At 45.7% G+C, this 21858-nt stretch overlaps 1 protein-coding gene across 1 annotated transcript in view; it reads left to right on the top strand.

Moving 5' to 3' along the window:
- Nucleotides 1-21858, top strand: part of vwa8 (von Willebrand factor A domain containing 8) — a 62775-nt gene that overhangs the window by 8833 nt on the left and 32084 nt on the right. The window contains exons 13-24 of the mRNA XM_028990666.1: nucleotides 10024-10184; nucleotides 10343-10456; nucleotides 13317-13485; nucleotides 13724-13801; nucleotides 13964-14079; nucleotides 14361-14458; nucleotides 14685-14791; nucleotides 15939-16010; nucleotides 17462-17538; nucleotides 18929-19004; nucleotides 20205-20340; nucleotides 21737-21856. Coding sequence (XP_028846499.1) covers nucleotides 10024-10184; nucleotides 10343-10456; nucleotides 13317-13485; nucleotides 13724-13801; nucleotides 13964-14079; nucleotides 14361-14458; nucleotides 14685-14791; nucleotides 15939-16010; nucleotides 17462-17538; nucleotides 18929-19004; nucleotides 20205-20340; nucleotides 21737-21856 — 1324 coding nt within the window. The remainder of the gene's footprint in view (nucleotides 1-10023; nucleotides 10185-10342; nucleotides 10457-13316; nucleotides 13486-13723; nucleotides 13802-13963; nucleotides 14080-14360; nucleotides 14459-14684; nucleotides 14792-15938; nucleotides 16011-17461; nucleotides 17539-18928; nucleotides 19005-20204; nucleotides 20341-21736; nucleotides 21857-21858) is intronic.

The raw sequence follows: 21858 nt of genomic DNA, 5'->3' as shown, positions 1-21858 counted from the left end.
CCAAGCTTTTGATTGGACGTTTAAGAACCTTTTTTCTCTGTAATGGACAAAAATGTTATTCTTAAATCGAAATGAACAATTTTTTTTCTATTATAGAATTGACTTGACTAATCACTGTTCAGGCACTTCACAGTACATCTCTTAGCATGGTACAAATAAATTAAAGAGTTAAACATTTCTAGTGGATTCATATGTTCAAATCCTGATGTGTTTATACCTGAGATCCAATTCAAATTGGATCTCTACTGTTAACACCCATGAGATCTGCAAAAAGCCTTGGAGTTTGGATAGATGACAAACTGAGTTTGAACCATCATGTTGCTGCAATCTCCAGATCCTGCAGGTTCATTTTCAATCAGCCAAAATACACCCATGTTACACCTCTTCTTACCTCCCTCCACTGGCTCCCGGTAGCTGCTCGCATTGAGTTCAAATCCTTGATGCTTGCCTACAGGGCTGTAAATGGAACTGCGCCCTCCTACATCAACACACTACTACCTAGCTACACTCCTGCACGCTCTCTCAGATCTGCAAACGAAAGGAGACTAAAAATTCCTTCTTCACGGGGTCTCCGATTCCAATCATCTTTGTTCTCCGTTGTTGTCCCTGGCTGGTGGAACAACCTGCCCTCCTCCACACGACTAGCCGAGACTATCACCACTTTTAAGAAGCAGGTGAAAACCCTCTTGTTCAAAAAATATTACAGACAAATCTAACACTTACACACACACATGCGTACACATTGCACAAACAATACAAAAATGTATAAATACATTATAATTCTAGCACCTAACAATCTCTGAGCATGCTCTTCACTGACAAGTCTAAGCCTTATCAGGGCTCTTAGTTTGTAAACTCAATATTCTATAGAAATCGAACGAGAATTGCTGGTGTCTTCCTCTTGTAAGTCGCTTTGGATAAAAGCGTCTGCTAAATAAAGTAAAGTAAAGTAAAGATACTAGAACACAGGATGTGTGCTTGTCTTAGTGTCAGGATTGCCTGCAGCTGGCCTCCACACCTGACTTTAATCCTGACGCCCCATAAATGCCGGAAGTTTCCGCCCGTTCGGGGTCGCTGGCATTTTCGTGAACTCTCTGCACGAACTTGACCTTGTTTAGTTTTATGTGCTTTGAGTTCTGGCAATCGCCACACGCCTACGGGTTTGTTTCAGTTCTTGATTTATGTTAAACTGTTTTTGGCCATCGCGCCATTGTTTATTTGTATTTCTTTGTTTATTGTATAATAAAACCCCTTCCCAGTATGTCAGACCTCTGCGCTTCCTTCCCCCGTAAGTCCGTAGTCGTGACAGAATGCCAGCGACCCACCCAAAAGCGCAGAGGTGGAAAACAGAGGAGAAGAAACGCCGCGAAGGACGCAGCCCGGCGCGGCGAACGCGGACGCCAGGGGAGAGACGCGCCGCCCGTTCTGGTGGAGCGTTTTCTCCCCGAGAAGCCGTGGTACGCGGCGCCGCGTGATGACGTCACCCCCGGGAAACTCCGCGAAACCCGGAAGCGACAACGTCGGCGGGTGAGTGGGCGGAGCGAGGACGTTGGCGTCGGCAGCAGCGAGGAAGTGACGTGGGCAGCGAGCGCAGAAGATGCGACCCCCACGATCTTCGGCATGTCGAGCCAAGAACTCTGCGCTCTGCTGGCAAGGCTCCCCGTGGACTGGGACGACACGGACGACGACGAGAGCACGGGAGACGAGAGTTGGGCTCCGCCCATCGCGCCAGTCTGCGATCGTCGCAAGGTCTGTGGGGACCCACGTCACTTCCAGGGGGGTGAGAAGCGGCAACAACAACGGCGGCGTTCCTCCAGCGAGGAGGTGGGCAGCCTCCAGCCCGAATGGCCAGAGTACTGCCCATGGGAGCTTATCGCGCCATGGGTCCAGGATGTCCGCAGGGTGGACGACCCTTGGAGTCACCGGTGGGAGGACACGGATGACGAAAGCGATGATGACGTGGATTTTCGGTGGGCGGTCGGTGCCGGGATGGCTCCGCCCAGCGTGCGCGTCCGAGATCATCGCGGCGTCCGTGATGACCCATGTGACTTCCGGGGGTACGAGGTTGACACGGACGACGACCAGGATGACGCCGTTTGGGCAGTCGGTGCCGGGATGGCTCCGCCCATCGCGCCCATCCAGGAGCGTCACGAGGTCCGTGGAGACCCACGTCCCTCCCAGCAGTGTGAGGAAAGCTGGTGGAAGAGGGCGACGGGAGGTCGCCAGCCAGCAATCCTCGCCAGCCAGCAATCCTCGCAGGGAATCCTCCATTCCTGCTCCAGTCGCCGACCCGCATTCCCTCTGCCCGGACGTTCCCCAGCAAAATGGCAGCGCAGCACCAGCGTCCACACCTGCTGGAGAAGACGTCCACCCCCCTCCACACCACACACCTACCACCATCTCCAGCGACGTGCCCAGCCCCGTGTGGGACCGCCCAATTGTCCCGGGACCCTTCAGTGGGGCAGCAGACACAGACGAGATCACTACCATCCTCACGTGTCTGACTGGATCAGCATGGGGCTGGAGCACAACCCTCTGGCAGCAGGGAGAGACAGACAGGAGTTTTCGGGACTTCCAACAGTTTGATCGGCCTGAGCCAGGGATCGAACTCTGCCCCTCCACCACATCCAGTGCCAGTCAGGATCCGGGGCAAGAAGACCCAGCACTGGTGGGCGACGAGAAGGTCGCTCCTCCCGAGATCCTGGCTGTGCCCCCTGAGGAGGTCCCAGAGAGCCCAGAGAGGGAGCCAGACGACCCTCTCTTCTGTCTGTCTCTGTCTGTGTGTGTCTGTGTGGCATATGTGTCCGTATGTCGCCCCCAGTTCCCCTCTTTGTGTCCACCAGATGGCGACCCAGCCGCGGAGCCGAACCCCAGGGAGGAGGTTCCTGACCCGAATGTGCTGGTCCAAGGCGAGGTGGACAAGCCCCAAGGTACCCCTAAGTCCAGCCGGGGGGGGTGCTCCCCCAAAGAATTTTTTGGGGGGGTGCAGTTCGGGTTGGGGACTCCTCCTGAGGGGAGGGGAGGTGGGGAAGCGATGGAGCTGGGTCCTCCGGTAGCCAGTGAGGAGGGCGGGGCAGGCATGGGCCTGCGTCTGCCTCCAGAGGGGTGGAGCGCCATAGAGCCCCCGGGTAGGCATGAGGACCCAGCTGGGACAGGCAGGAAGAGGGCCTGCTTGTCCCAACGGACGCAGAAGGGGCTAGCCGGATGGTCTGGCAATGCCCCCCCCTTGGCACCAGGGCCGGGCAGCGAGAGGGGCTGCATAGTCCCAGAAGGCACCAGCCTGGGGTGCCTGGAACAGTCGCCGGAGGCTCTGGGACTATCTCCCTGCGCGGTGCAGGGGGTGACACAAGATGTGTCAGAGGGGACATGTGGAGACAGGGCCCACACGTACCCAGATGGATCGGCCCTGATTATTGTGTGCAGATACGGGAGTCCGGGGCCGTCATGCGGGACCACGCCGGGGAGCCAGGCCGAGGGTCCGGGGCCGCCAAGCGAGACCACGCCGGGGAGCCAGGCCGAGGGTCCGGGGCCGCCAAGCGGGACCACGCCGGGGAGCCAGGCCGAGGGTCCGGGGCCGCCAAGCGGGACCACGCCGGGGAGCCAGGCCGAGGGTCCGGGGCCGCCAAGCGGGACCACGCCGGAGAGCCAGGCCGAGGGTCCGGGGCCGCCAAGCGGGACCACGCCGGGGAGCCAGGCCGAGGGTCCGGGGCCGCCAAGCGGGACCACGCCGGGGAGCCAGGCCGAGGGTCCGGGGCCGCCAAGCGGGACCACGCCGGGGAGCCAGGCCGAGGGTCCGGGGCCGCCAAGCGGGACCACGGCGGGGAGCCAGGCCGAGGGTCCGGGGCCGCCAAGCGGGACCACGGCGGGGAGCCAGGCCGAGGGTCCGGGGCCGCCAAGCGGGACCACGCCGGGGAGCCAGGCCGAGGGTCCGGGGCCGCCACGCCTGACCACGCCGGGGAGCCAGCCCGAGGGACCGGGGCCGCCACGCCTGACCACGCCGGGGAGCCAGCCCGAGGGACCGGGGCCGCCACGCCTGACCACGCCGGGGAGCCAGCCCGAGGGACCGGGGCTGCCACGCCTGACCACGCCGGGGAGCCAGCCCGAGGGACCGGGGCCGCCACGCCTGACCACGCCGGGGAGCCAGCCCGAGGGACCGGGTCCTCCAAGGGGAGGATACAGCAGGGCAGGAGCCCTGTGGTTGCCGCCGTCCACCCCGCCGCCTCCACTGATGGTACTGTTGGGGCTCCGAGGACGTAGCCCTTGGAGGGGGGGCTCTGTCAGGATTGCCTGCAGCTGGCCTCCACACCTGACTTTAATCCTGACGCCCCATAAATGCCGGAAGTTTCCGCCCGTTCGGGGTCGCTGGCATTTTCGTGAACTCTCTGCACGAACTTGACCTTGTTTAGTTTTATGTGCTTTGAGTTCTGGCAATCGCCACACGCCTACGGGTTTGTTTCAGTTCTTGATTTATGTTAAACTGTTTTTGGCCATCGCGCCATTGTTTATTTGTATTTCTTTGTTTATTGTATAATAAAACCCCTTCCCAGTATGTCAGACCTCTGCGCTTCCTTCCCCCGTAAGTCCGTAGTCGTGACACTTAGACTATTCCTTCAGAATTTTTTCATCCAAATATTTTTATTGGGATTTTTGCTTGGCATTGCAAAAGACCAGGAAGGGAGTGTTGAATTCACAGAAGGGAGTTAAATACAAAATATATGTAGATAACAACATTTGATGCCATTATATAACATAACCCTGAGCCTAAGGATTTAAGAAGGTTTTCCAAAAAACTAGGCATCATCCCTACATTTGATCAAAATGGCATATCTTCTCGAGAAGAGAAGGCCAAGGCCAGACACTTAGCAGAATATGTAGTGCACCCCTTCTCCAGCAATGCCAAACAAGGCAACCAGAGGACTTGACTCAACAACCCCCAAAGTTTCTGAAAGGGTGTAAAAGACTTGTGCAGTCCAGGACAGGACCATAATATATGGTAAAGGGAAGCTTCAATGAATTTGCACTTGTCATAAAAAGGGCTAACTTCAGGTACATGCGAGAGAGTCTGGTTTTGGAGACATAACCGCTGTGGGTCACTTTGAACTCAATCACATCAATCACACAATGACAGGCATATTGAGAAGTCGAGTTCAAGTTTGAGTGCAGAGTTCCAAGTATCAGATGATACTTGCTACCTTAAGTCTGTTCATGGGTGCAGGCTTCAAACCACACACCAAGCCATAAAGAACTGATGTGAAGCGTTTACATGCTAGCCTTGAAGACAGAGAATCTGTTGGCAGACTGGGGGACTGGGAGAGGACATAATGTCTTGCTTGTAGGAACCTAAAGAAATTGGCCTAATTTCACTAAACTGCTCAAATGAAGCCATGGTATTGCCTATTAGCAACTCTTTAAAATGCTCAATACCTTTCCTTTGCCATTGGAACATCCTATAAAAAGGTGATTTCCACTGATAGGACTGCATTGACCAAAGTATTTCCTAAATTGAGCCCATATTCTTAAGGAGGGGTTAGCTCTCGGATTCCGGATCTGTTTAAATGAAGGGAGAGGAAGCGAAGAATGGAGAACCTTTCCTCAGAGTGTAGTTCTATTTTTACCCAGTCAGGCCAGTCAAGACAGTAAAGGCCTTGAAAAATGACCAGTAGACCAGATAACGTTGGTTTGCAACCCAGTAATATATGTGAAAATTAGGGTTAGTCAATCCACCAGCAGCTGTGAAGATGTGTCTTATTAATACCAGGACGCTTACCCTGACAAATGTAGGATTGAACAATAGAGTCCAGTTGATCAAAAAAAGATCTGGGGACAAAGATTGGTGTGGCCAATTGGTGTAAGACCCACAAGTCAATGGAGACCACTGTGGCACTGTGTTGTTTGATCCGGTTCATTAAAACAATAAAATTGTCTTTGAACAAATCTTTGTATTTCCTTGTTACTACGATACACAAATATGGAAAATGATCTTCCTCAGATTGGAGAAGTCCAAGGCCTGTGATAATCTATTAATTGGGAAGCGCTCGCTTTTGTGGACCTTAAGTTTGTGACCTGAAAACTGACCGAATTTGCTGAGTAGTGACAGAACAGAAGGAAGTGAAGTGTAGGGATTGGAACCAAAGAGCAACAGGTCATCAGCATGAAGCAAGACTTTGTGCTCCATGGTGTTTCTCCAACCCTTACAACGCCATGTCCTTTCAACTCCGAAAAGCTCTAGCAAATGGTTCAATGGCAAAATCAAAAAGCATAGGGCTCAAGTTGAAAGGTTTTGAATACTGCAAGCATATAGAACCCTGGTCCAAGAAATAAAACCTGGACCAGGGGCTACATTTAGCAAGTGTCTCAAATAAATAATTCCACTCGACGCAGTAGAAGGCTTTCTCTGCAACTAGAGAAACAATAAACTCAGGTACAGAAGCTGAACAGGGAACATTGAAGAAACGTCGACTAGTAAAACTAGAATGCCTGTTTTTAACAAAGCCGGATTGATCTTTTGGGAATAATTGTAGCCTCAGTAATTGAATGGGTGGTAGTAGCCTAGTGGGTAACACACTCGCCTATGAACCAGAAGACCCGGGTTCGAATCCCACTTACTACCATTGTGTTCCTGAGCAAGACACTTAACCCTAAATTGCTCCAGGGAGACTGTCCCTGTAATACTGATTGCAAGTCGCTCTGGATAAGGACGTCTGATAAATGCTGTAAATGTAAATGAATGAGGAAGGGAGCTTAATTTGCAGGCGCTGGACAGGACGGAGCAGCATAGTGGTGAGAGTAAAGTAGCAAACTTCTTGAAAAATTATACTGGGTAGCCACCAGGACCAGGACACTTGCCAGACTGCATTTTGGAAATGGCAAAGGCTATTTCGGTTTGTGATATGGACTGCTTTCATCTCTCCATAATGTCCAGCGGAATTCTAGGAATTTCAATGTTTCCGAAGAAATCAGTAATGATTTTATGATCTGTATTAGACTGATGTGTAGAGCTGAGAATAAAATTCCCTAAAAGTTTCATTAATTTGACAATGGTCTGTAGTCATCAAGCCATTCTGCATTCAAATTATATGAATATTAGGCTATAATTTGACAAAAGAGTCTCATTCAGAAATCTATTAATGAATTTGTAATACTCTTCTTCAAACTGTAATTCAAGAGTTTTTGGTCCATCTTTAATCTTGAATGGCTAAAAAATTTTAGTTTTTTAAATAAATGTTTTTTTTAAATCTAGTTTGATCGAATGTTCTATGTTAAAATACTGGGCAGTGGCTGTGAGAGAATATCACATCTGAATGTGCCATGAGCTTCTTGCTGACCTGTTGCCAGGCAACTAAAGTGCATCTTTGAACTCTTTGAATTACTTTGCAGATGATTTTGCAAGTGGTATGAAGTACTGCCATTTAATTCTATCAATTAATTTGAATTAAAAGCCATTGTAAAATAAGAAGTGATTATATTTGCTTTTATTACAAACTGTAAGAGTACTTATTTTTATGGTAGTTAAGGATGCACACAAAGCTTATAAATGATTTTATTTTTTTTGTCCATATCTACGTTTAGCGGCCCAAACTCAAATGAAAAAAAAACATTCTGTCTTGAATGTTTTCAAGAAGCTCCTGGTGTGTGCATTGCAGTAAACTGGGTGAAGTGTGAGGCACGTGATCTCAGCATCCGCCTGCATCTGTGCCTCATCAGAGCGACCCAGACCCATGGCAGCAGGTAGTCACGGCGCTGCATGTGACCGTACTGGAATGGCTGGAATCCAGGCAGGAAAAGGAAGCTGGATGTGCATCGCGCAGCTGCTATTTTTAGCCCGATGGGGGTCACAGGTCACCCCGCACGGGGAATAAAGAAATTCGGTGGTGCGGATCGTCACTTGAGTCCCAGTAAATCGGGGAGTGCAGTCCGTCTTCAGCGGCTTCGTCCAGCAGCATACTGTTGTTTCAGGTTTTTGGGTGTTTTTCTTGATAGAAACGGCCAGAGTGCAGCTGAAGGGCAGCTGAGACAACTTGCTTGTCCATTAGATTTGGTTTGAGATACAATTATGCCATTTAGCTAAAAAAAAAAAAAGAAAAAAAAAAAGCTTGTGTGTCCAGGCAGATTTTTTTTCTTCCCCCAGAACATAGACAGCCAGAGGGGGCAAAATTTGATCTCCGCAAACCAGGGGGGTCAAGGACTTTGTAATGAAAGAATAACACTGATGGAATATTGTGAGGATCGGACTCTATAGAAGTGATTACAGAGCAGGGCAGCATGGTGACTTGAGAGATTTCTGCCGTGAAGAAACCCCCCAAGAATTGCCCTTAAAAAGCACTGAAATGTCTTAGTCACCATTTTAGGAGATATTTAATATGTAGCTATACCAAAGTGAATTGTTTATTTCTGTATTTTGTAAGTTTTTCCTTTTTTCATAATGCGTTGGATTTTTCTCATGTGATCCTGTTACGTTTTTTCCTTCAATATGGATTTTTAATAGTTTGGGTCTTTTAGAACTGTCCTTGTTTTAAAAAGAAATATTAAAAATGAGTTAGAATCAGTCAAGTTAGAATTATTAATGTAGTTAAACCAACATTTACTAATGAACTAGATACTCAACTTGTCAGAATTTGGCCTGTTTTATTGATCTGTACTCAGATCATTGCAAAAGGTTTTTCTAATAATCAATGAACCTTTTAAAGAGACCGACTTGCCTGGAACACTGCATTCCATTGGAACTCAAGACAAATAGTTGCAGATTAACAACAATTCAACATTTATATTTCATTCATTTTAAGCTATTTTCAGCATATTCTTTTAAAACATAGTCATTCCATTTGGTCTGGTCTGAAGTTTTTAGTTTAGAACCTGCAACCCTTAATTGTATGTGCATGATTATGCGATGGATGGAACAATTAATCAAATGCAGAAAAACAAAAGGCTGCAATTTCTGCAATTTTTAACCCAAATTTTACTTGTGTAGAATGTGATTACACAGAAGTTGATGAAGGTTCTATGTCTGTAATTTGTTGTAGACAATTGCAGCCATTTTTGTTTGGTTGAACAAAGTACTTATTTAACCAGAAAAAAGAAAAATATGTTCCAGTATATGTTTGATTTACTTTTTTATTTCCAGAAACTCTAATAAGACATAATTGTCTTTCCTGGAAACACATAGTTCACATAATCAAATACTTTTTCCTCTTTACTCTATAATACTTTCTGTCAGGCTTTTACTTAAGTATAAATCTCACATAAACACAGGGAAAGGTGTGTCCTTTACTTATCATTATTATAAATGTGGAGGTCTGCACCCCCTGAAACGTGTAATCTAAAAATAACTTCCTCAGTGCAGTGGATGGAGGGATTCTGTTGTGCTTTTTAGGCACCTGCATCAGTCACTCTTCCTGTTCGTTTGTGTGACTCAGTGTGCACCACAGGGCTGTGAGATAAAATGAGGGACTTTACTTTACTTAGCAAACGCTTTTATCCAAAGCAACTTACAAGAGGAAGACACCAGCAATTCTCAAACAGTTTCTATAGATTTTGAGTTACAAAACTATGAGCCCTGATAAGGCCGAACTTGTCAGAAAAAGAATGGGCTAGGGAATTGTTAAGTGCTAGACGATTTTTTTATTTTATTTTGTGCAGTTTGTGTGAGCATGTGCGGGTGTTAGTGTTAGACTCGTCTGAAATACATTTTGAACAAGTGGGTTTTCGACTGCTTCTTAAAGGTGGTAGTAGTCTCGGCTAGTCAAATGGAGCAGGGCAAGTTGTCCCACCAGCCAGGGACAACAAAGGAGAATAGTGGGAATAAATTGGGACCGGAGACCCAGTGAAGAGGGAATTTTTAGTCTCATTTCATTTGCAGATCTGAGAGGGCGTGCAGGAGTGTAGCTAACTAGTAGTGTGTTGATATAAGAGGGTTCACTTCCATTTACAGCCCTGTAGACAGCATCAAGGATTTAAACTGTCCCCCAAATATCCCCCATAGACTCTGATGGATGGTTTTGAGGACCACTTTTTTCTCTTCTCTAGGACATGACGGCGCGTGACCTGCTCCAGCAGCGGTACACCCTACCTAACGGGGACACAGCCTGGAGGGCTTCTCCTCTGGTCAGCGCTGCCCAGGAGGGCAAATTGGTGGTGCTGGACGGCATCCATAGGGTCAACCTGGGTACCCTGGCCGTACTGTCCAGGTGAGTATAACTTTAGGAAGAGATGCGACGTCATCATAAATGAAAGTTTCAGGCTTTTGAATAAGATAAGCGAGATGATCTGCATAGTCCATATTGCCATGTTTTAATGATTCACCAGAAGGCCACCAGTATGAGCTCATAGATGCGTTAACCTGCAGGCTGTTCCATGACCGGGAGCTGGCCCTGTACGACGGCACACGCCTGCTGAGGTGGGACCGCTACCAGGCGTTGAAGGAGGAGGTGAACTGCACTGATGAGGAGCTGCAGCAGAGGTGATGATCCCGGTTCTTAGACCGTTGGCTGTTTGTTCACTTTATTTATTTACTTTGTCTGAGAATGAAGTGTGTTCACAGCGTGTGTGTGCGTGTGTGTATGTGTGTATGTTGGGGGCTGGGTTATTTAGTGCTCGCCTGCTTGGGTAAACTCACACTAATTATCACCCTCCTTAATGCCTCCTAAAAATGCTGCCAAAAGACAGTCTTGTGAATCGGCGTTCAGTATTATTTTTGACTTGGTGTGGGTGTTGGTCTTATTACAAACAGATTTCATTTTTATTCACTGGTTTGGAAACGGCAGCAAGAAGCGGAGAAGAAAACTGATAAAAACATCTCCTCCCCCACTGCCCCCAAAAAGAGAAAATAATACATATATTTAAAGGACAAGGAACAAGAAATGTTTCTGAATATCCATAAATGCAAGATAACGATTAGTAAGTAAAAAGTAAGCAAATTAATACATATGAATGAACACTTAAAATATACAAATATTTCTAATAGTTAGTGGGTTAGTGACGAACTAACAGGTTTCCTCCCACCATCTAAAGGCATGGAGGCTGGTGTGGTTTGAGTGAATGGTGTGTGTGTGTGTGTGTGTGTGTGTCCTGCGGTGTACATTTACATTTACAGCATTTATCAGACGCCCTTATCCAGAGCGACTTACAATCAGTATTACAGGGACAGTCCCCCCTGGAGCAATTTAGGGTTAAGTGTCTTGCTCAGGGACACAATGGTAGTACGTGGGATTCGAGTCCAGGTCTTCTGGTTCATAGGCGAGTGTGTTACCCACTAGGCTACTACCACCCTAAAATGTTCAGCACATAAGGGAAAATTTAATTTCTTCCATCAGCAGGATTAGTGTCACCCCTATACTGCTAAATGTTGTACACTCATTTGACATGGAGACAATTCACCACTATCAGTCCTTTGATACTCGATACACTTACACTTATTTGATACTCGATACATTTATCGATGGTTTGTGTGCATACGTGTACAACTCAAAAAAATTCCTAAAAGCAGATTTATTTTATTAAATGCAAAATTCTATGATTAATAACTGCACAAACCATAGTGCTATAAATACATCCTCTGTCATTTTGTTTGCCATGTTGTTGTTTTTTTTACAGTTTATGTACTGTCATAGTAAAATAAGGTTCATATTGCACAGTGGTGGCGTGAGCTTTTTAAATCACTGGTAATAGTACTGTACTATTCTGTGTGATGACAGCTCTTATCAGTCTTATCTTGTCTTTGTTGCCGTTCAAATGATATCATCCATTCCAGACAAGACCGATATAGTCTCCGTCGGGCGGCGAGGCCGCAATCCCTGCCTTCGAGTGCCGCCTCATACTGTTCGCTGGATGAGTATTACATCACACACGGAGCACTGGATAAGGCTGTGGTGTGTGTTGACGGTGACAATAGGGGCTTTCATCTGACCACAATAACAGGAAACTGTCCAGTAGATGAGCTTTCTTCATTTATTCTACAGGGTTTTTTTTTTTTTTTTGGCTCGGCTTGTCCTTCTAGATCTGTAAATGATTTGCAGATGAAGGACAGCTTGAATTCTACCCTTTTCCTGCTGTCTATACCATATGCATATAATCAGCAAATGGCTGTGTTTACAGTAGTCTGCAACACTGGAGGTCCTTTGGACTATTTATAGTCCCTGTAGATCTATTGTATACGCTCTCCTTTAAGTTAAGCCGTGATTCATTTCCCGCGCAGGCCTAACCGATACGTCCGAGGGCCATGTTGTATTAATATATGGGATATACAGCATATGGATGGAGTTAATTGTTGGATCTGGTGTCACTGAGGGTGTCTAAAAGTAAATAAGCCGCAGGCTGTTGTGCTCACGTCCTGCCAGGAGCACTCCACCTAGCCGGGGAGGAAGGATGTTTGCGGTGGCCCGTCTGAGGCTGAAATAAACCCACTTCCTCTTCCTGACTGCTCCAGCGGCCCAGACTGCACTCTTGTTCCTGCCTCTTTATGTGGTCCCAGCGCTACTCTTAATTACCGAGCAGCACCGAACAAAAAAAAGCTCTTTTTCTTACAGCATTCCACTCTCCCTTCCTCACTCATACACAGCCGCTCGCCGATGACCTTTTGCACAGCCTGGCAGGCGCTCAGGAGTCAGGGAGGAGGCCGGCTTCATGCTGGCTTTCGTCAGACAGGTCAGGGGGGAGGGCGCTGAAGTGAATTCCCACTGGCCATATGGCCGTTTGGTAACATGCCTAATCATACCGTTACTGCGATCAGAAAGTAGTGTAGTGTGTACAGTTTTGGGGACCAGACTGTGACCACAGTGACCCTGAATGTCCTTCCTGTTGTCCAAATTCGGATGTTTTCCGTTCAGGAAAATGTATGGTCATGACCCCTACCCTCATCTTTGGGCTACGGCTGTACGATAAGTGATTCATCACAATTACTTCATAACAAGATCAATAACAGTTCAATATTTGTAATGGCACGTGGATTCATTTTTACTGATGCTATTTATCCGGTGTATCGTGCAGTAATACAGTGGGTAAGTGAGAGTAGTGAATCTGTACAGTAAAGAGCTAAAGCTGGAGTTGAAAAGGGAGTTGCTAGGCAACAGGAAACGGCAGAGCTGGTGGTGTTTGCTCTCCCCTTCTCTTTGTCAGGCAGTCTTTCCATGTCTGACATTAGTTGTAGATGTTCATATCTCCATGTAGATGTTTATGACCTCTCTTCTGACAGTGATGGACCCCTCACAGACCTGACCAAGCCAGAGACCCCCCCCACTACAGCCCGTCACAACCAACACAGGCTGTCAGGTTGGATTTTGTGAGATGTTTCCAGTAACTCGAACAGTCTTCTCTGCTGGCAGGTCCATCTTCCCAATACACCCGTCGTTCCGGGTGGTGGCGCTGGCAGAACCGCCCGTGGTGGGCAGCAGCACACAGCAGTGGCTCGGACCCGAGCTGCTGACTATGTTCCTCTTTCACAACGTCAAGCCCCTGGGCAGAGCTGAGGAGAACTTAGTCATGCAGGGCATGGTAAGAACACAAACCTGCTGCTTCCTATCAGCTTTCGAGTGTGTGTGTGTGTGTGTGTGTAATGATAGGTGTGACACAGCTGGTTTGTGTTACTGTTCATTGTTGGAACACTTCTGCACATTAGACCATGACATTCATCCACTGGTCTAAACACACCTTTACATTCACTGAAGTACTTTACTTGGGAGGCCTGTGGAGGCCACAGTACAGGTTGTGTGTGTGTGCGTGTTGTCTTCAGGTCCCAAACATTCCAAAGGAGGTTGTGGATCAACTTCTCCACCTCAGCCACACTCTGAGGAACATGAATGATCCAACGGTGAGATAGACCTGCACAACAACACAGATCAAAACGCGAACCCACTTTTATTGTACAATATTCATTATTCAACATCGTAATTCTTATTTACATGGACACATATTCATGCTTGTCATAGTGATACTCAAATGTCAATATGTCTGCCTGTCTCTGTCCTTCCAGGCCCAGTCTTTGGCCTCCTCTTTGTCCACAAGGCAGCTGTTAAGGATCTGTCGACGTCTTTCACGGTATCCAGAGGAGAACATTGCTCACGCTGTGAACAAAGCCTGTCTGTCTAGGTATGAAACAGATGCTCTCTCTCTCACACACACACACACACACACACACACACACTCCAAATTATGAAATACCACACATGGGGTTATACAGATAACAAAAAACATTTTAACCTCCCAAAGCTATGAAGTTTCGCTGTGATGACAGCATTTCACACTCTTGGCTTCTGACATCTATCTTAGGTTAGACAGTCCTGAAAGAGTTTCTACGTTTGTTAGTGCCTATGAGGAATATAAAGCATTCATGATGGTAAAGACAGGCCCATTATTCACTTCCTCTCCAGGTTTCTGCCCAGTCTGGCCCGTTCCTCCCTGCAGAAGAACCTCAGCAACTGCTCCATAGAGGAAACGCCAGACTCGTCCGCTGAGCTGGAGCGGACCTGTGAGTTCACCCCTACAGATTACTCCTGATGGACTGTCCGAGTCAGCACCATCAAGATATCAAACGTCATGTCGGAGAATAGTGGAAGGCTGAGACCTTTAGGGGTCACAGTGGCTGCTGGTCTAGATTAGATTTATCATTGTTGTCTTTGTGTCATGTCTGTCATCTGCTTTGCTTTTGTCCTCCTGTTTTCACTTCATGGGATTTCTCTATTTGTACCCTTCAGGCTCAGTAAAAAACGGAGTGCTGACCATAGGACAGGTGTCTGCTCCTGTCTACAGTCCAGACGAGAAGATGAAGGTTCCTGATGTTCTCTTCTATGACAACGCTCAGGTACCTTCACAGTACCTTCTTAAATTGAAAATACACTGAGAGGCTAATCTGCCCCTGACATCCCCAGGTCCCCATTTCCAAAAGATCAGGCCCGTGTCTCCCTCGAGCAGTAGATGTTATTTACGGGTTTATAACGATGCTCTGTGTAATCGTATTTTATTATTAGGGATTTGGCTGGGTGCCTCATTGGACCATTTCAATTTCCAGAGCTCCTTATTGCTGTCCCCTAATCAAAAAGGAATCAAAAGAGATTGTGTCTCATCCGCTGCCTATTAATCTTTTAAGAGAGATTTGTTTGTGGTGTCAGTCTCCTCTGATGTTCTTTGTTGTATTAAGCTGCTAATCTATGGGATTCTGAATGACCCACTGCCCTTCTACCACTGAGTTCAGGAACATATGAGAGGCAAACAATGACCAGTTGATCGTGAAAATGTGCGATCCACTGTGACAAATGCTGCTACTACCAAGGGGCACAAACGCTGTACTTAGTGAGAGTAAGTCACTCAGATAATGAAGAGAGCAAATGTAGAGTGATAAAAACGTGAATATTAATAGTTGGTAGGAAATTTCATCATTCACTTATACGGTCTCTCACTGTGCACACGGTGGCAGGCATTGGCAATGTCACTTAATAGAAATAGGGATTTTCTGTCAGTCCTTGACTAGTCGGTACATGTCAGTACGTGGTTTGGGCTGTATGCTTTCCTTTCGGGGGGAATAAACAACTTGCATCCCCTACATCTTCTTTTTGTGCTTATGGTTGGTCCTCATGGAGACGAGCAGATAGGGATGTGACCCACTTTCTCCTTTTTCTCGGCCACATCTCCCCTGCTGCGCTTGTAGAGGACAAAAAAGGAAGTGGGGAAGGGAAAAAAGTTCTTGTGTGTCCCACTTCTGAGTGACCTGTTTTTTTTTTTGTGAGTGTGTGTGTAAGGTGAATAGAAATTAGAGCACCTCCTTGTTTTCTCTTTCACCCGATCTTACCTCGTTTTGTCTTTCAAGTGACCATTTTAATAGTTATTACCAGTTAAACCCCTTTTTAACATGTCTGCTTCTTGAAGTACACTTTGAAGGCAGCATGAGAACATGTTCTGATTTACAGTCTATTTAAGCCTATTTTCAGCTCAACAAAACCTTCTGCCCATAGCACATGATGGTGATGGAGGACATGCTGAAGGACTTCCTGCTGGGCGAGCACCTGTTACTGGTGGGGAACCAGGTGAGTAGACATCACCCATCAGCAGGCCTCCCTGAAATGTGTCTTCGGCTTTTAACCATCACTCTTAGTGAGCAGTGGGCAGCCACGACAGGCGCCCGGGGAGCAGTGTGTGGGGACGGCACACACACTGCTCAGTGGCTGTGCCCAGTGCTCAGTGGCACCTTGTGATTACGGGGCCACTTCCTTAGCCGCTAGGCCACCATTAAGCACTTTCTGCTCCTCGGTGGGTCATGTGACTGCGGTGGGCGAGGCAGACTGGGAGGTACAGCTGTGGCTCATCTGTCTCTTGTTTTTATTCATACCCATCTACTGCAACTTCATCGACATTTTTCTCAGTAATCTCTTGTTCATTTACATTACATTACATTAACAGCATTTATCAGACGCCCTTATCCAGAGCGACAATCAGTAGTTACAGGGACAGTCCCACCCCTGGAGACACTCAGGGTTAAGTGTCTTGCTCAGGGACACAATGGTAGTAAGTGGGATTTGAACCTGGGTCTTCTGGTTCATAGGCGAGTGTGTTACCCACTAGTCTACTACCTAGGCTACTGTTATTTTTTAGGATCTTTATTGATTGAGTCTCAGCCGGCTATGTGTTGCAGCAAGTGTTGCAGCCCCCTTTCTTTTCAGACATAATAAATGTTGTTAATAACTAGGGGTGCGTATTGGCAAGGATCTCATGATACGATACGTATCACAATACAATGTGTCACAATACCATTATCATGATATATTGTGATACTGTACATATTGTGGTATTTTCTAAAGTTCACTGACAATATAAAAACAGATCTGATGTACAAGGTGCTGTGTACGATCTGTAGATCAGATTACATTAATAATTCATAAATTGCTATTTTAACATTGCATTTTAACAAGCTAAACTAGTGGACACCAAAAACGTTGGAAATAAAATAGTTAAGTGCGAACCAGTAATTCAAAGTACCCAGTTGTACAGCACCATCTACAGGAGTGGAGTTTGTAGCTGCAAGTTGACTCTCACCTCTGCCGACGGTCGACAGCACCACCCGGTGAATTAAAGTTTTTATACAAAAATATCGATACAATGTCACCACGTATAATATTGCTATATATTTCTGTATCTATATTTTTCTAACACCTCTATTAATAACGAAACATTATGAAAGTGAAGTGATTGTCATTGTGAAGCACGGCAAACAACGCACACGGTGACACTACGAAATGTGTCCTCTGCTTTTAACCATCACCCTTGGTGAGCAGTGGGCACCATGACAGGCGCCCGGGGAGCAGTGTGTGGGGACAGCGCTTAGCTCAGTGGCACCTCAGTGGCACCTTGTTTGTTCAGGATTCAAACCCACAACCTTCCTATCATATATTTCAGAGAACCAAATGAATGAATCAATCAGTATATTAAGAATATAGGTCTGTGGAGATTATAATTTGATTCTTTCCTTTGTGTTTGATAGGGTGTTGGCAAGAACAAAATTGTTGACCGGTTTCTACATCTCATGAACAGACCCAGAGAATATCTTCAGCTTCATAGGTAACATATTATTATTATTGTAGCTTTTTCTCAAAAGTTCACGAACACTGTTGCTAAATGTTGAAAATTTTATGTAAAATGTTACATAAAAAGAATGATCTCACAATAGTCATTTTTAGTTTACAACCACCAGCAAACAGACATTCAAAAGAAATAACTGGTCATTATCAGTAGAAGACAGGCTCTCGCTTGCAGCCGAGCTCTGTGTGTGAATTGAAGGGAGGAAAGAGCACCTCTTTTTTTTTTTTTTCTCCAAGGGTGGCATGAATTATTTTTCTCTGTGAAAAAATGAGGACACCTGTCTTTGGGGCACGGGGAGCGGTAGTTGCTCTCACTGCGTACTTTTGCCTTTGAAGAAGGTCTTTTCTTAGAATGGAATATGAGGTAAATCAGAAAGAATTGTGCCGTCTGCAGCGCAGTGATTTAACAAGAGATATGAAGTTATGAACTGAAGTTATGTTGTTCACCTTTAGAGAGCTGCAGCAGGTGTTTTGCATTACTGTACTTTTCTGTGATCAAATATGTATTCGGTTTTAAATCTGTGGATGTTTTAACTAGGGAACATTTAACATATTTTGAATTAATTTCCTGGATGGAAATGAATGAAATACATTTTCCTTATATTTACACAATTTACACATTTCTGTCAAATTTCATAGAAAGTACAACAGTCTTGTCACCACGACTGAATATTTGATTTAGATTTATTTTTTTTCTGGCCATTCTGTTTAATGAAATTTAGAAAGTCTTAAGTTACCGTGCTGATTTGAAAGCTTGTTCATAACTAGGTATAATTAGCCATCTAGTGGTGCTTCTTTAAAATGACATTGAATACAAATGAACCAGCTCACTTGAGACTTTTACATGCTCTATTTTTTACTTATGCGTACTTATTTCTATAGGGAATAGACTAAATGTTTGTTACTAATATATTTTCTGCTTTACGTCTGAAGAGGCCTTGTGTCCTGCCTAAGCAATTCTCTTCAATGAAAGTTGTTTGAAAGTCATATGGCCTGGTTCACTGCTAACATATGTATGTAATATTAGACTAAAGCCATCACTTCAGGGATTTTGCATTGGTAATTCTACTGAGAAATGCTTCACACCAAATACCTAGACAGGAACTGGAGAGTGATCTCTTGATCCAGAAAAAAAGTTAATTGGGTCACCATATTAAATTACAGTCATTTCAGAAGGGATCAGACTAAAGATGGTGACGCTTTAAGCTCATCTGAGAATTACTGAGATTTTTTTAGAATCATAGTGTCTGACGCCATTTTGTGTGTGTGTGTGTGTGTGTGTGTGTGTGTGTGTGTGTGTGTGTGTGTGTGTGCTTTTCATGTTAATCAGATTTTTAAATCTGAATAAGTAATTATTTTTTCCTTCACAGGGACACAACTGTACAGACCCTGACCCTTCAGCCCTCTGTCAGAGATGGTATCATAGTTTATGAAGACTCTCCTCTGGTTAGTAATTGGCATGGGACAGGGTTTCCAGAAACAACCTGGCGCAAGGACAGTAGACAACAATGCACAGCAATATACACACTGACGTAGACCATGAAATACATTCAATGGCCACTGGTACGTTAATCCAAGATACAACAGGTGAAATCAAGGGCACACATACGCACAAAACTCTGGTCTGGAATATGGGACCGGAGCACCTGACAGTGTCCTGACAGTGAATTGAGTAGAATCCACTTCAGCTCACACCTGAATTCCTTTTTTTCCCTATTATTAATCAGTACAATTTTCTGCCAATAATCAATTTTATAATATGAAAGTTGCGTGACTGATTAAGCATTTCATACTGTTTCATACAATTTTACTTGCATGTGTAGATGTGCTTTATAATGCAAATTGCAGCCCACACCTATATGTTGTAGGTTTTGCTGGTATCCAGGTGAGCCGTGGTTGTGCCTTGATGCTTTAGAATGGCAATGAAGAACTTTGACGGTCTGGCCAGACCCCATTACTATCCGTGCATGTGCATTGGCAGATGGCAATGCCATTCATGGATCGCAGCCCACTGGGGTACAGTCCCTCTCTGGGCATCTGCTGGAGGCGTCGGCTGCCTGTCAGTTTGCTCGTTGCCATTTTAACACACTGTTTGCTGGACTTTGTGTGCTCTTTTGAAATGACTCTTAAAGAAGATTAAAAGCCTGCACGCTCTTTCCCTACTTGGCTTGGAGTTTGGAGACCCAATTACCCCCCAGCTGCATCTCAGTGGGTATTACTAGCATTGGCTTTGATGACAGCACGATGTCCTCTGCTTTAATACTTTTAAACCCACCATCATTGTGGAGGGAGAGCAGATATATGTGGTCCAGGGAAACTGGGCCATCAAGATGGTACTTGTATTTGGATATTGACAAATGGATCATGAAAGGGTCTAATGTCGTCTAATTGAAAATGTGTTAAATACTGCCTATTTTCAAAAAGGGCTTGCGTAATTTTGATGAAAAGCACATTTATTCATTCAGTTATTTTTGTACATGAATCATGGCCCCGCCAGCTTAATGACTTTAAAAGGACCAGTAAATGGTTGTTTCTTCATCTTCTCAAAATAGGAATGGGTTATAATGTTGAACCCTTCAAATTGCGTGATACGTATGATCAGCGATGCTGTTGCCTGACTCTCATTTTCCTTGTTACATTGTGAAGGTAAAAGCAGTGAAGATGGGACATATCCTGGTTATTGATGAAGCAGACAAAGCCCCAACTAATGTCACCTGCATCCTGAAGACACTGGTGGAGAGTGGGGAGATGATACTGGCAGATGGGAGGAGGATTGTATCTGGTAATGCAGTCTAACTTTGTTGCACGTTCAATGACATGACGCTTCTTTTTGTGTCCGGATGGTCTACTTTTATTTTAAAGAGTTAAAATAAGAACATGGCTTCCATACGGTTTTGTCACAGCGGCAAGGAAAAAGACTCAATCGCCCGGCTTACAAAAACAGAGGGTTTACTTCAAACTCCCTGGACAAAGTAAAACACAATGACATGATCAGGACTAGACACAGTGAGGATACTCTCAGGGCGCTTTCAAACCTATGGGTTTTAGTGCACTTGAATCAATCTCAACTTCGTTTTCCGCCTTGGTGCAGTTCGTTTTGTCCGGTGTGAATGCCGTATTTGCACCCAAGTGTGCATCAAAACAACCACACCAAGACCCACAAAAAGAGGTGGTGTCGATTTGAATCAAGGTCCGCCTGGTGAGAATGCCTACAGAACCAAACGCTATCACATGATTTGAGAACAGTGAATTATGGGTAAATTTCAATGTCGTCAACAGCAGATTTGCTTCCTGAATTTGCTTTTGTTGCTAATGTGGTGACACATCTGACCAATTAGCAAAGAGAACGTTTTTGCGTGATTTGAAGCGATGCAGTTTTTTGCCCTGTGTGAAAGGATGCCGAACCAAGAAGAAAATGATAGTGTTCAAATCTCACTGGCTGATTCGGACCAAAGCAAATGTGTAACGGTGTGCAAGCACCTTTATATGCTTTATAATATATGGGGCAGTGGTGGCCTGGCGGTTAAGGAAGCGGCCCTGTAATCAGAAGGTTACCAGTTCGAATCCCGATCCACTGAGGTGCCAATGAGCAAAGCACCGTCCCCACACACTGCTCCCCGGGCGCCTGTCATGGCTGCCCACTGCTCACTCAGGGTGATGGGTTAAATGCAGAGGACAAATTTCACTGTGTGCGCCGTGTGCTGTGCTGCTGTGTATCACATGTGACAATCACTTCACTTCTTGCTTTACACCAGGTGCATACAATCAGGGCATTGGGAACACACACAGTCAATACCAAACTCCGGACCGGAATGTGGATCCGGAGCAACCCACAAAGTCAGCCCACAGCATCAGGCCACAACATTATTAACTATTATGAAATAGTATAGTATGATGATGATACTGGCAGATGGTGTCCATGGTATTAACAAAAGTGGTATTAATAATATTATTAGGTAGTAATTACCACTTAACATTGTTATTATGGTCATTTCTATCTGTCAGCAGGTCCAGGTGTTCACTGGCTTATAGTTATGACATTAAAACAATGTGATATATATATGTGTGTGTGTGTGTGTGTGTGTGTGTGTGTATGTATGTATATATATAAGCTCTTTCTCATCTACCAGTGCACCATTTTAATCAGGTTGTGTTATATATTTCTGTTTTTTTTCTAGATCCCGTTGAAGCAGCTCAAAGACCAAATGTCATTGCTATGCACCCTGACTTCCGCATGCTTGTTTTGGCTAATCGACCCGGCTTTCCATTTTTGGGAAATGACTTCTTTGGTGCCATTGGT

The sequence above is a fragment of the Denticeps clupeoides genome, chromosome 9, assembly GCF_900700375.1.
Source record: "Denticeps clupeoides chromosome 9, fDenClu1.1, whole genome shotgun sequence".
Lineage (NCBI taxonomy): Eukaryota > Metazoa > Chordata > Actinopteri > Clupeiformes > Denticipitidae > Denticeps > Denticeps clupeoides.
Note: the sequence above shows the minus strand (reverse complement) of the source record. Positions and strands in the feature narration are given on the sequence as shown.